Genomic DNA, 14,960 nt, shown 5'->3' with positions numbered 1-14,960 from the left:
ATAAATATATAATGTATATTTATTAATTTATAATATATAAAATATATATAATATACATTAATATATAAAATATACAAAAATATATGTATACTGATCGGTTTGATTAACCGTCGATTTTTTTATGTTGGTTAATCAAAACCGAACCGATACCTTCAGTTTTATAAAAACATCGAATCGAAACCGAACCGACCGATTCGATTAACCGATTTTTCGATTCGGTTTCGACCGATTTTTTCGGTCGGTTCGATTTTTGTGTTTTTTTTTTTGCTCCCCCTAGCCTCGGATTGTAAATTACCGCCTCAAAGGCTCAGTGTTAAGGTTAGCGTCGTCTTAACGTTACCCGTCACAGACGAAGCGGGAAAGAGAAGACGAAGCCTGCCGCTCGTGCTTCTCTCACTATAACGGAACACAGAAGTAAATCTCCAACTCTTTTTCCATCATCCGCCATTTGATCCCGTTTGATGAAATCTGCTCTGTCTATTTATTTATTTTTTTGTTACTAAGTTTCCTGAATTTCATCCAAGTAATAAGTTGATTATCAGTTCTTCTTTGTTCATCTTCACGAGATTATCACTCGTATAAACGTTGATTTTTCTTCATTTAGCATATTCTGTTTGCTTGTTATTGTTGGTTTTAAGTCTTCCATACATATATCATTCTTTTCTATGCGCCGTTGGTTTGTAAGGGTTTAGGGTTTATTGGTTTATGTCCAAAACAGGGAGGGGCGGTCGCATTACGGGCAACCCTTTGTTGGTATTTTCTGAAGGCTCGAGGGGCAACTGCGAGTGTGCAAAAATATGGTACGTATATGTGTATGTGTATGCTTGTTTTTTAATATAATTTGGTCTATCTAGAACAGTAGAATTTTTCAGGTATTCCTGTTGCCAATTTATGTTTCTACTCGTACTGTTGTTTCAGTCAGGCCGTAAAGAAACTGTTTTAGATCTGGCAAAGTTTGTTGACAAGGGTGTCCAAGTCAAACTAACTGGTGGAAGACAAGGTCAGTTGTGTTTTTCTGGTTTTCCGTTTCTATATTTTGTTTCCTCTGTAGACATGCGGGCTAGTTTGTTCTGTTTCGTGAAAACTTAAGCTCTGCCACCTTTTGTTTTACTCTCAGTTATTAAACAGGAAATCAGATGCCCTTTTTTCGACAATCAACAGTAATAGATTAAAGGAAAATTAAAGCTCAATATAATTCTACTGTCCTGAATGGGGATAACAGAAAACAACAAAAACGGTATTATATAGGGAGCAGGACAAAACTTTTGTATCATACTCATAGTCCCATAGTTAAATAGTAAGTTTAAGTTCTTATTTTGCCTAAAAAAACAATAAAAATGGTATGCATCTTACTATAGAAACTTGATAAGTTTAGTCCTTGCAGTAGGGCCAACAGCTCTGCTCTTAAAGATGAACCAGTCCCAGCAGGGCCAAGGAAACTTAATAATATATTATCACCATCATTTCCTACTGCTTGGCTTATATTTTTTTCATACTCTCATTGTTAGACTTTTAACTACTCTTTAGACCTTTTGCATGTGGCAGGAATTATGATATTATCTGTGTTTGTAACTCGTAGAAAATAACTACAGCAATGCTTGCAGTTTTCAATTAGTTTCTCTCTCTCTCTCCTCCTCCTCCTCCCTCTCTTATTTTATCCCTTGAGAACAATAAGGTCTCATTGTGAATTTCTAAACTTAAGAAGATGATTTTGCAAATATGTGGCTAAAGCATAATAACCATCCAAACATTGTCTTCAATGTGGTTAAAAAAGGGTAGGTCTTCTAGAGAAGAAGTCTAGTGGACTTGTTTTGATGGGGTTAACATTCCATGTACATTGTGCTACCTTGCAAGCATGGTTTTGAAAACTGGACCAGTCGGACTGTTTGACCCAGGAACCAGTCATCGCTCTGGGTCCGGTTTTGAACCCCAAAACCGTTTGAGCAGGGTTGACCAGATGGTTGGACCGTTCGACCTGAGAACCAGTGGTCAAAGCGGTTCTGTTTCTGGGTTGTTTTTTAAAACCATGCTTGCAAGAGTTATCTTTGAATTTCTTGGTTGTATTACTGTAGTTTATCATGTTTATGCACTATTTAGTAATTTGAATATTCCCAACTTAGTTTTGGTCATGACATGTTATATTTTCTTGTGGATTTGACATTGCTTACTTCAGTATTTTTGTTCATTAATATTTCTCATGATGTTTGAAACATCTACGTCATGTCCTTCCAAATTTCAACTCTTGAGTTGACTCCCAAGGATGGGGGCCAAATCATGGTGGTGACTCCTTTTGTGTATGTTTTCTTTGAGCCAAGTGATACATTCCAGTGACTCCTTTGATTCCCAGGCAAGTCAACTTTCATTGATTCCTAGAAGTGACTTATTTCACTAGTTAGATGTACACTATGCAATTTAAAATGAATAAATTGGTGTTTGAGGATTTAAAAGCTCAATATAGGTTTTTTTGATAGGTAATAAAGATTTATTCCATTTTCTGTTCAAATAAATTAATGAAAAAAATCCTAATTAGATTAGTCATTAAAACCATAGATGATCCACCTGTTTTTGCCACATGGAAAACTGCCCATCAGATAGGGAATCCTCTAAATTGACCAGATGCACAATTTCACTGTCTACATTATCTATATACTTAGCCTTGTATTGGAGATTCTTTTTTTTTTGAAAAGGTAAGGTAAAGTATTGTATTAAGTATCAAAAGTATAAAGATCTGTACAAGAGGCTGTACACACAGTATTAGAGCCCCCCAAAAAAATTAACCCTCAAAAAAGAACCGGAGCTAAACACATCAGAAGTAGACAACCAGCTCCTCAGCTCTTCCACTACAAAGTTGATCACCCAGCCTCAGATTTGACTTTCTGTTCAAATAACCTGTTATTCCTTTCTAACCAGATTGCCCACATAACTGCAGCTGGAATTACAGATCACACAAGCTTCCCTTCTGTGGACAAACCATCCAATAAATCTATGATTTCTGATTTTGAGAACTTTAAACCTATTATGAAATATGAATATAAAATGTAATGCCACATAAGCATAACTTAATAAAATGGCTCCCTGAGTCAACTCTACGACTCCTAGGTTGCCTCGGCTATGATACATCTGTTCTTTTGTTTTTGTTTTTTTGTTTTGTTTTGTTTTGTTTTGTTTTGTTTTATGGTGCTACACGACCGCGGGGGAGTAGCCCGATCCCGAACCTATAATCCCCTGAACCCTGGTTGCAGTGGGATTTGATCCTAAGTCTCCACTACAATAAGCAACAACCTCACCAACTGAGCCAGTTGGCACCATCATCTATGATACATCTTACATCCTTATGCATGTGCCTAAGTATATAATATTAACTATTTTATCTTTTTGTCCAGTATGTGGTATCTGATTGAGTACTATTTTCTCTTGCAGTGACAGGGACATTGAAAGGATATGACCAGTTACTGAACCTTGTACTGGATGAAGCTATAGAATTTCTAAGAGGTATTCACTTAATGCATATAAAAATTATTTGGCAACTTTTTTTTTTGCAATTTTCTTGATCTTTTCTTTATCTATCTATGTATCTATATTTATTCATTTATTTGAAAAGGAAGGCACTTGATTGATTGCATTGAGATGCATCAAAAAAGATCTTTATGCACACATTTAAGAGCACATGTACCAATATACATCAACTTCATGTTATAAACAAAGGGTTGAAATAAAAAAGGAGTGAGAATGAGGGAAGTTTTTCAACCACAAAAGGAAGAGGTAAAGGGTGTTGGGCTGAAGGCCTCTTGGCAACATGTTTGTTTGCTTGTGTTGGAGTGAAGGTTTCAAATTTTGAAAAATTCATCCATTTAAGGCTCTATTATCAAAGATGGAACTTTTTGATGGTTTAAAATTTCGAGGGAAACATTGGGGTTTCAGTTTTGATCGTTTTATTTCAAAACTTTCTAGAGGTTACTGCAATTTATTTCACTTCTAGCAGCCCTTGTTGCAACATTGCATACTTGTACTTTTATATTCCAACATGGTGGTCGCTTCTGATAGAGTGAGTAAAAGGTTAAGCAGTTTTGCTTGTTAACCTTGCGCTGCAGATCCGGATGATCCACTGAAGACAACTGATCAGACACGTCGTCTTGGTTTAATAGTATGTTTTCTTCCACTATTTCTAATTTTTATTCACGTAGAATCTCTTTTTTTCTTGTTATGAGGAATCATTTTATAGAAAGTTCTTAATGATTGTAAGCACTTTAACCTTCCCAGTTTATTGCTGAAGCTATTTCATTGCACTCATAAGAAGAAGTGATTTGTTGCAAGTTGAAGGGATCTAGAAGGGCTAGGGGTAGACCAAAGAGGACTTGGGTAGAAGTAGTAAAAGATGATTTTAACTTCCAGGAGAGTTGATTCGGCCTAGAAAGGAGTTGGAAAGAAAGAAAATAGGCTCGGGTGAGGAGAAAGCCGAAACAGGGAGAAAGGGGGATTCAATCTTTTGTAAAGACCAGGGAATGGGTGCTTGTACGGTGTGTGTTGGTAATCTGGTTCCTCCAAGCAGAGCTATAAACTGCCCGTTTCCCACTGCAATCAATCCAGATCTTGATTTCAAGGGTCCTATTCCCAACAAAAGTCAAACAAAAGGGGTTCAGGCTATTCCAGCAATTCATATTGCATCTTCTTCCTCCCAAGGTTTGGATTGTTTTCAGGTTCAGTTTTTGGTTACTAACTCTTTTTCCCCAAGTCCTGTGTGTGTCTGGCCTACAGGTGATTCCAGCCCAGTTATAAAGTCTGCCAATTTGTTTGATTCAGGACAAGTGACAGAGGTAGTGGGGGAGATAAATTCAGAAGCAGAAGAGAGAGAACTAGGGGACAAAATTTGGGAGTTGATCTTGGAACTATTTAGAATCAGAATGGAAGAGGAGCTGAATGTGAAAGAGGGTAGGGTTTGAGGAGGAGATTATTCAATTTCTCAATATAGTGAAGAAAAGTGGATATAGTGGAAAATCAAAAGGACAATGGAAAAAGAAGAAGGGGTCAGGTGAGAAACTAGAAGGAAATGAGAAGGTGGAAGAGTCTAGTAAGAAGGTAGGAGAGCTTTGTAAGAAGAGGAAAAAAAAGCTGAGTGAGGTGGAGAGGTTGAAGAGTTGGGTGGTTTATGATAAAGCGAGTACGGGTAGGAAGGATAGAAAAAAGGAGTAAAGAGGGTGGTTTGGTTGGGGCTACCTGAAATGTTTGTCAATGAAGTTAATAAGCTGGAACGTAAGAGGTTTGGGGAGTTCAAAGAAAAGGTGAGTGATCAAAGACTTCTTGAGAAGAGAAAAGCTGGATGTGGTCTTAATACAAAAATCAAAATTGACTGAGGTGGACAAGAAATGGGTGAGGAGCATCTGGTCAACAAGAAATTTGAGTTGGGCCTTTGTACAATCGTGGGGAGCTTCAAGGGGAATTATTACTTTGTGGAGAAATGAAGACTGGGAGTGTGAAGAAGAATTAATTGGGAACTTCTCGGTGTCAATAAAATTGAAGAGAAATGTAGATGGATGGGTTTGGGTGCTAACTAATGTCTATGGTCCCACCTCTTACAGGGAAAGGGAAGGTTTCTGTAAGTACTAGCAGCCGTTAGGGGTTTGTGGGATGGCCCTTGGTGTTTGGGTGGGGATTTCAACGTAATAAGATTCTTGAATGAGTCCAATAACCCTAGTCGTAGGATTACATCTAGCATGAGGAACTTTAACCTCTTTGTGGAGAATTTTGCATTGCGGGACCTCCCTCTTCAGCAAGCAAATTTTACCTGGTCAAACTTCCAAGAAAACTCTACCTGTTGTCGATTGGATAGGTTCCTCTTTACAGTGGATTGGGAAGGTGAATGGGGGATTTTAGGTGTTACAGCATTGCCGAGACCTATTTCAGATCATTGCCCAATCAGGTTGTCTTAAGAAAGACTAGATGGAGGCTTGTGCCCTTTTAGGTTTGAAAACATGTGGTTACTTCATCCAGAGTTTCTAGCTAAGGTAAAAGAATGGTGGGAAGTGGACCAAGTGGAATTCTGATGGAAGGGGTATAGGTTTTACAAGAAACTACAACTCTTGAAAGCTAGACTCAAGATTTGGAATAAAGGGGTTTTTGGTAGATTAGAGAAAAGGAAAGTGGAAATCAATCAGAGAGTGTAGGAGCTAGATGGACTAGAAACTGAAAGAAGGTTGGGGGAAGAGGGTAGGGTGGAAAGATGGAATTTGAAACAGGAATTGGAAGATCTTCTTAGGAAGGAGGAGATAAGTTGGAGGCAAAAATCCAGGTGCAAATGGCTAAAGGAAGGGGACATCAATACAAGGTTTTTTCATTCGTTGGTAAATGGGAGGAGAAGGAAGAATTTTGTTTCAAAATTGGAGTGGGATGGGTAATTGCTGACAAAGGAAACTGATATAGCTCAAGCTTTGGTTAATCACTTCAAATTAGTGTATGACAACCCAGGGAGACCTAGTGAGAGCTTAGAGGACTTGGAGTGGAGGGTGGAAGATAGTGTCTTATTGGAATCTTTGGAAAAAAGATTTGAGGCCCAAGAAGTGAGAAATGCAATCTTCTCCATGGATCGAGCTAAAGCTCCTGGACTTGATGGTTTTTCAATGGCCTTCTATCAAGATTGTTGGGAGATAATTAGAGAGGATTTGTTGGAGTTTTTGAAGAGTCTTATGAGAGGCAAATTTAACTCGGGAGCAAATGCAACTTTTATTGCCTTGGTTCCTAAGAAGAAGGATGCTCTCCAACCAAAGGATTTCAGACCTATAAGTTTGGCGGGAAGCATGTATAAGATCATCTCTAAGGTCCTAGCGCTAAGATTAAAAAAGATCTTCCCGTCTCTAATCTCACCGTATCAAGGGGCCTTTGTAGAAGGAAGACAAATTGTAGATCAAATACTTATTGCCAATGAATGTGTTGAGGTGAAGAGGAGGAGAAAGGAAAAGGGGTTGGTTTGCAAATTAGATCTTGAAAGGGCATATGACATGGTGGACTGGGATTTTTTACTAGAGGTTCTCAAGCGGAGAGGGTTTGGGGAGAGATGGTGTAGTTGGGTAAAGGGATGCATTTTTTCATGTCATTTCTCAATATTGTTGAATGGTGTAGCTAGGGGTTTCTTTCCTGCAAAGAGGAGTATTAGGCAAGGAAATCCATTGTCCCCATTCCTCTTTACTCTAGTAGCTGATGTGTTGAGTGCCATGATTTCGAGGACCGATGCTAACAATTTGATAAGAGGTTGGAGAATTGGTAGGGAGGAGGTGGTGGTCACACACTTACAATTTGCAGATGACTTCATCTTGTTTTGTGACGGGGAGGAAGGGGAATTATGGAACTTAAAGTGTCTAGTGCTTCAATTTGAAAGGAAGTCCAATCTTAAAGTGAAGTGGGGAAAAAGTTGTGTGGTAGGGCTTAATTTAGGGGGAGAGGAGGTGGATTCCCTAGCTAGGATTTTGGGGTGTGAAGTGGGGGGCTGGCCTTTACAATATTTGGGGCTACCATTGGGAGGGAACTCAATGGTTGAGAGTTTTTGGTACCCTGTAATTGAAAGATTCTCCAAGAGGTTAGCAAATTGGAAGAGGAATTACATCTCTTTAGGGGGTAGGATAACCTTAATCAAGTCAACCTTAGCCAAACTGCCAGTTTATTTCCTGTCTGCCTTTAGAGTACCAATGAAAGTAGCTAACCAATTAGAGAAGATAACGGGGGATTTCTTGTGGGAACCAGGGGATACTTAGAAGGATCACTAAGTGAAGTGGGAGGTGGTTTCTAGGAGTAGGGATGATGGAGGCCTTGGGTTAGGAAATATAAGATTAAGAAACACGGCTTGGCTGGGGAAATCGATTTGGAGACTACCGATGGAACAGGACAAACTTTGGTCTAGAGTGATTGTTAGTATTCATGGATTGGCAGATAACGACTGGGATGTAGGACTCGACCCTAGGGCTTCTCAGTGTTCTCCTTTGAAGCTATTCAAGGTATTTTGCTTCTTATGCTTCCTTATTTCAAATATGATGTCTGCGCTGGAAATAAAGTCTTGTTTTGGGAAGATGTTTGGGTTGGTGAAAACTTCCTTAGAGATAGATTTCCTTCTATTTACTCCTTGTCTGAAAACAAAAGAAAAGTGATATCTTCAGTGTTTGTTGATAACTCCTGGGATTTGGGCTTGAGAAGAGGTCTAAGGGATTCTGAAATGGGGATGGTTGATGATTTGATCACTCAGTTAGGGGAAGTTTTTCTTGATCAGTCCTGTAGAGATAGCAGAATTTGGAAACCTTCCCCTTCTGGTTTCTTCAATTGCTCTTCTCTCTATAACGTTTTGCTTCAGACCTCTAACCTTGTAGGGAACTTTCCTTCAAAGGAGGTGTGGGGTAGCCCTGTACCCCCTAAAATTCAGGCCTTTTGTTGGGAAGTGGTACTCCAAAAAATCAACACCTTGGATTTATTGCGGAAAAAGAGGCCAAATATGTGCCTCTCCCCCCATGTTTGTTGCCTCTGTTTGGGCTCTGGTGGGACAATTTCACATTTACTAATCTCATGTCCCTTTGTGTTCTTTATTTGGTCTTTGTTTTCTTCTCTCTTTGGCTGCAAGTGGACTCCCTCCTTGAGCATGGTGAACCTCTTTGATCCAGCTTTTTATAGGCAACCAACGGTTCGTGGAAGGATTATGTGGAGAGCCACTAGAGCTGCTGTATTGTGGTCAGTGTGGGAGGAAAGAAACAATAGGATCTTCAAGGCAGTTGTAGATCGAAGGAAGATGTTGTGGAAGGAATAACTAAGGTTATTCATTGGTTGAAATCTTGTGATCTTTTTAAGGAATTCTCAGTTGAAGACATTTATAGAAGTTGGGGTATTGTGGCATCTACTACTACTTCCAAAGCTATGATACAGGAAGTTTGGTCCCCACCGACACAACAAAGGGTGAAATTGAACTTTGATGGAAGCTCTATAGGTAATCTAGGCCCATCTGGTATAGGAGGTGTTTTCAGAGATAATAAAGGCAAGATAATGGCTTTGTTTTCAGGTCCAATAGGAGTTGGAGATTTCCTTAAGAACGAAAATCTTGGCACTACATCAAGGTGTAAAACTGGCCAAACAATTGGGACTACAACAGATTGAGATAGAGGGAGACTCCAAGTTGGTAATTGGGTGGATGCAATCAGGGCAGCTGGGAATTTGGCAATATAGATAACTGATAAGGGAAATTCTTAGCATAACAAGGGAGGTGGGTGTTTGGTTCAAGTGGGTAAGGAGATCAGCAAATGGTTTTGCTGACGCCCTAGCAAAACAAGGGACTGTAAGGGAGAGTCTTTATTGGGAGAGTCTTTATTGGGCAGTGCTGTAATGTTTGATGTTTATTGGATCAACCTTTTCTGATAAGGGTTTAATTCTGTATTTCATTTTAATTTATCTCTAGTGAAAGTTATCGTTTCTGATAAAAAAAATAATTTAAGAATGGATATGGCTTTGAAGAGAACAAAATGGCAAAATAGGATTCATGTAGTTGACCCCATATAGTTGGAGTAAGGCTTGGATGACGATGATGGTGATGATGACCCGCATTCAAGTATCTATACATTCTCAACCATCTTTTGGACTATTTGGGATTTTAGTTTTAGAAGGGGCTTTTGGGAATGGAAGTGAGGAGGTGATGAAGCTCATCAATACCCCTAGAGTTGTTTTATGTGGCAAAAACATCTCTAGAGAATATCTGATTACTTATTTATGCTTTTCATCACCGAGTAGCATGACATTTTATTTAAAGCAAAGTTTGGGGAATCCCTTGGTAATCTAGATCAGTTTGGAGCACATGGGGGTCAGACAGTGACAAGTAGAGGAAATTGGTTGGATGCCATTATAAGAATGACACAGATCTTCATCATTTGGGAGAGAAAGAGAGAGCTGGATACAAAGAAATTGGGAAAGGTGCTCTGCGGTCAAAGAAATATAAGCATTTTCTAAAACAAAGTTTGTTTGGAAGAGATGGTGGCAAAAAAGATGTGTTGTATGCTATATTCTTGGTTGGTAGTCTACAAATAGTTCAGGAGAAAACATCCTACAATTATTTTCTTCTGAAAATTATTTGTGACTAACTAAAGCCTTGCTGTGAAAGTTCTTTTTCTACACTCACATTGTACATTACCTTTTCAGAAAAAAAGGTGTTAGGGGCTTTGGGTCTCTATTTCTGGTGTTGGGGTTGGCAAATAATTTGGAATTGAACAATTGCTATGTTGAGCAGTGGCAGATGATTTTCTTTTGGTGCTGAGTGGTGTACAAGTGTCCAAATGTCCAAATGTCCAGCCTGGCAGAAGCCCACTTTGGAGGTTTTGTGAAATTTTATAAACAAAGGTGGGAAAAGACTTGTCAAGGGTTTCAGGAATTTTAGTTTAGGTTTGGAGATAGATACAACCTAGACCTGTTCATGGACCGGGTCAGGCCAGGTTTGGGCTGGGCTTTGTCTCTATATTAACAAAATATACTCAAGCCCGAGTCCGGCCCGACTATCGGGCCTAGGTCTCGAGACCAAGCCCGAAGTCCAGGCCCAACTAGAAAATTGGAAAAAGATTTTTTTTCTTTTTTATTCTATAAAAACTGTTATTTATATTAGAAGACCTCAAAACCTAAAAAATAATGAAAGATCTCACTATTTACTTGAAAAAAGAGAAGAATAATAACGAAAAAATATTATATATATGAATATTTACTATATAAAATATATTTTTATTATATACTACATTATCAAGTCGGGCTCTGGCTCGGCTTTTTTGAGAAAGCCTGAGCCTGGCTTAAAAAAAGGTCGGGCCCGGTGTTTTAGGCCTGAGCCTGAGCCCGAGCCCGGGGGCCTGAAATCCTGTCCAAGCCCAACTTAGATCGTGCTAGGCCAGGCTGGCCATCGGGCTACCCGGCCCATGAACAACTCTAATACAACCCAAACACATTTTTCTCCAGAATGCACACTCTACAAGGTCAGACTAGGAACAAGAAAGATAAAAACCTGGTTTGTTGTAAGCTTGATAGGTTTCTTACAATGTTGTAAGACTCATATTGGACACAAAACTAGAATGTATGCAGGGCCATGGGTCAAACGGTTTGAATGCCTGTGGGTCAAACAGTCTGACCATAATGGTTGGGTTGCTCCATTGCAACCTGGGTGACCAGGGTTCAAATCTTGGAAATAGCCTCTCTTATGTGCAGGGGGTAAGGTTGCGTACATCTGTCCCTCCCCCAACTCCAGGGGGAGTTTTGAGGAATTAGGAAGGACATATCATTGCCACTTTCTAGGCCCGATGGGGGTGGGAGACTCTAATAGATCTGAGTTGTTTGCAATATTACAGGGAATGCAAATTGCAAGTGAATCGAACTTGGAGAAGTTGGTAATTGAATGTGATTCTAAGGTGGTAGTGGTGGGATGGTTAAAGGAACCGAAAGCTGTAATTTGGGGTTACAGAAATGAGATGAAGAAATTTAAATGGCTTACGAGAAAGGAGAAACGTGGCCTTGAGAATTCAGTGGGTGAGGAGAGCCAATGCTTTTGCCAATACTCTAGCTAAGCAAGGGGTTACTAGGGCATAAATGTATTGGGTGCGGACGTAATTGTTTTTGCTTTTTTTGCTGATTGAGAGAATTTGCACCTCACCTCTCTTTGGGAAGCCTGTATTGGTAATACCTGTACTATATATTGTATTTTATAACATATGTAAGCAGTGGTTAGATGGTCTATTTCTTAACTTTTGATACTAAGTGACTAGGGTTCAAGTCTTCTAATTTACATTTTATTCAAAAATATATGTATCTAATCAATATAAATATTAATGAGACAGAATAAACACAAACAATGTAATAGATCAATGGTAGCATATCATCATATATTCATATCTAAGAAATAGGTCACAGGTCCAAGTCACCTTAATGTTGTTTTAAAGTTCATGCCAATTTAATGTCATTGTTCAGCACAAGGTTTTAAAAAGGCTAAAGGTGTAGTTGTGGCGTAATGGCCCAAAAAGGTGAGGCATAAGCCTCAAGGCGTAAGCCACAAAGTTTAAGGAAAAAAATAATTAAAGTTTGTAAATTGATGAAAATAACATATAATATGCCAAATTAAAATGATATAAAGTACACAAATCCATAAACTAGAAGTTTATAAGCAATAATTTTCAGCATTTAAGAATTAAATAAAATAATAACTAATAAACTAACAATTATAAACATTTTACATTTCATGTAAAAAACCAATTTAGAAGAATGGAAACAACTTAGTTGATTTGATAAAATGAGAAAAATAACAAAATTGGGACATTACACTAAGTAATCATTGATACTTGAGCCTTATGCCTTTTTTATGCCTCAGGATACACCTCACGCCTTGAGGCTTGAGGCTTACACCTCATTCTAACAAAGGCTTAAGCCTCACATCAAAATTGTGAGGCTTAAGCCTTGAGGCAGAATCTGTGCGCCTTGCTTCTTGGCATACGGCTCACACTTCAAGGCTTAAGCCTTTTAGAACAATGGTTCAGCATGTACTGAAATCCAATCAAAGATTTGATCGAGAGAATTAAATCCATATTGTGTGGGTCCATTTGAATTGATATCTAACCTATTGGGCTTTTAGAAATTAGCCCATTTTTTTGGAACTTAGCTCCAATCATTGACTTGTTATTAGGCTTAAGGCTTGGTGGAGCAACTTTGTGGGCCCAGTGAATAGGCCTAGGTTCATATGGATTTGTGAATACCTAATTGCTGGCTGGTCTTGATTCATGAGAGCTACAGGAAGGACCATGTTGGCCTAGAAAAAGGTATGTGATTGGCTTCCCTTAGCCTCTAGCACCACATAATTCATCCCTGGATGGTAAGAATTCATCCTCAAGTTTTAAAGAACTTTTAAGGATGAAAGCGAGTTTGGATCTGCTACCAACACAGGGTGCCAACAATGTCCCAGCCAGCCATTGCAGCTGTACATCGGGAACATCTTCCCATGAATGACAAGGGAGATGTTCCCAAAGTGGGGCTACAGTGGATTGTTGGGACGGGTTGGTAGAGTTTTGTTGGTATCTGATCCCTGCCTGATGAAAACTGGCTTGCTTCCTGAGTTTGGTTGAAGAATGATGCTAGGAGTTTCAAAAATGGTTCATAGGAAAGTTCAATATAAACTGTGGCTGTAACATAACCAGGAAAAGATATTCAAAACAATGCACTCCTAAATGACAATGTACACCATATCCATTATTTTGTTGATTTGAGTCTTTTTCCTTGTAGATCTAAAACTTCTTTTTCCTTTTTAATTGATTCATCACCTTTTTTAGGTTAATATCGATTGTTCCATTACTTGGTAAATCTTCATAGTGGTTATCGACATATTCACATCTTGGTTTGAAGCCTTGTCTGCAACTTTAACTAGTTTCATTGCTCCACTACATTATGCCATCTTGTAGAACATCAATCATAGACTGGTCAAGAACTGGGAAACACTCTTGGAAAACAACTTCAGCCCCTTTCTTGTAGTACCATGCTGAAGGTTTTGGATTCCTTAATGTTAGATCAAACCAAATTTCCTTTTGTAGAACCATTGGCTCTTCAATGTTTTCCCTTGTAGGAAATGTTGGCAGTTGTTTTTTCCCCTCCATTGGATATTTTAGCTTTGACAGAAAGTGCTTTAGAAAACCCCTTCCTTTTTCCAATTATTCACACGGTGGTTCAAATTACCCACATGTTTAGTGTGTGATTCTGTTTGCTGTTAGTGAATCGGGACCCATGGGATTGCCAATTATCAATGAACCAAAGCCCCATAGAATCAACAACCAGACAGACCCACAAGTTAAAAATGATGGTAAACCACAAAGACTTTTGCTTGGCTTAAACTTAGCCATCAAAAGTGCTGCATAAAACTTAGGCTTTGTTTGGTTTGTGGGATGGGAAGAGAACAAGGATTACTCTTGAATATTCTTCCCTTCCCATGTTTGGTTTGTGTTATGCCATGAGATGACATGGGAAAAAGCTAGGATTACATTTCTCAATTCTTTAGTGGAATCACACCATTTTGGTGTTAAAAAGTGGGAAAGGAGGGGGAGACTTGTATCACATGAAAAAAAACCCTTCCTAGCAGTATTTTTAAGACCAATCTGGAATGGGACCATATTTCTGTCTAGGTGTTGCCGTGTTGGGTTAGTGGTTCAACCATTTGGGTCAAATAGATCAACCTATGGATGTCATTAAATAATAAATAGATAAAGTTTTAAAAAATATCAGAAAATACAGAACTTTTACAGAAAAAAATTAGCATATTTCTAATATTATATATTCATTATGTAAGACAAAAATAAGTGTGAAGAAGAAATATTTTTTGTTAATGATGAAAAAATCTAAAAATATGCAAAAAAGCAAGAGAGAGAGATGTTTAAGGAACATTACAGAAAACCCACCATTAAAGGAATAGTTCAGTGAAGAGCATTAGTTATCAACTATTTCTATAAGACTTTATTAATCAGATGGCATTCAGTCATATCTGAAATGTATATTGTGAAAGAAAGCAGAAATGTGGTTTCTTGGGAACTCAGACAGCATTCAGTTTTCAGCCTTCCCTGAAGCAAAGCAGTCACTAAAACTTTAAACACATCCAGATATAAAAAAAAAAACTTTAAACACATCCCTATGGTTGCTCATTTCCATACTCACACACACGAACACAATGAATGGAAAATTCATGTTAGCAAGGATTTTGTCATCGATTACTGCACTGACTGCTAAATTTATTGCAGGTATGTAGGGGAACAGCGGTGATGCTTGTATCCCCAACAGATGGTACAGACGAGATAGCCAATCCCTTTGTCCAGCCAGATGGGGCTTAGTCTATATCTAATAATCCCTTTAATTACCAACCCTGCTAAGTAAATGTTAGTGTTCCCTGCTCTTGAATTTGTATCTATCTGTTAATTTTGAGTTGTCAGTTTGTTCAAAGGCAG

At 38.5% G+C, this 14,960-nt stretch overlaps 1 protein-coding gene across 1 annotated transcript; it reads left to right on the top strand.

Annotated features, from left to right (window-relative positions):
- Positions 1–273: 273 nt before the first annotated feature.
- LOC104597434 (sm-like protein LSM7) lies at positions 274–14,960 on the top strand. The gene is made up of 6 exons (XM_010258957.3): positions 274–414; positions 719–800; positions 919–1,000; positions 3,421–3,492; positions 4,092–4,144; positions 14,757–14,960. Exons 2-6 carry the CDS (start codon positions 798–800, stop codon positions 14,844–14,846), a joined length of 300 nt encoding a protein of 99 aa, XP_010257259.1. The 5' UTR covers positions 274–414; positions 719–797; the 3' UTR covers positions 14,847–14,960.

Source organism: Nelumbo nucifera, chromosome 7 (assembly GCF_055504915.1).
Source record: "Nelumbo nucifera cultivar China Antique chromosome 7, China Antique-T2T, whole genome shotgun sequence".
Taxonomy (NCBI): Eukaryota; Viridiplantae; Streptophyta; class Magnoliopsida; order Proteales; family Nelumbonaceae; genus Nelumbo; species Nelumbo nucifera.
The sequence above is the reverse complement of the archived record's forward strand: the minus strand, read 5'-3'. Positions and strand labels throughout refer to the sequence as shown.

Bases quoted from the DNA above. Each gene is read 5' to 3' on its own strand.
- LOC104597434 (XM_010258957.3), top strand. The intron at 1,001-3,420 runs GTCAGTTGTGTT...TTTCTCTTGCAG, and splicing joins ACTAACTGGTGGAAGACAAG to TGACAGGGACATTGAAAGGA. The intron at 3,493-4,091 runs GTATTCACTTAA...CTTGCGCTGCAG, and splicing joins AGCTATAGAATTTCTAAGAG to ATCCGGATGATCCACTGAAG.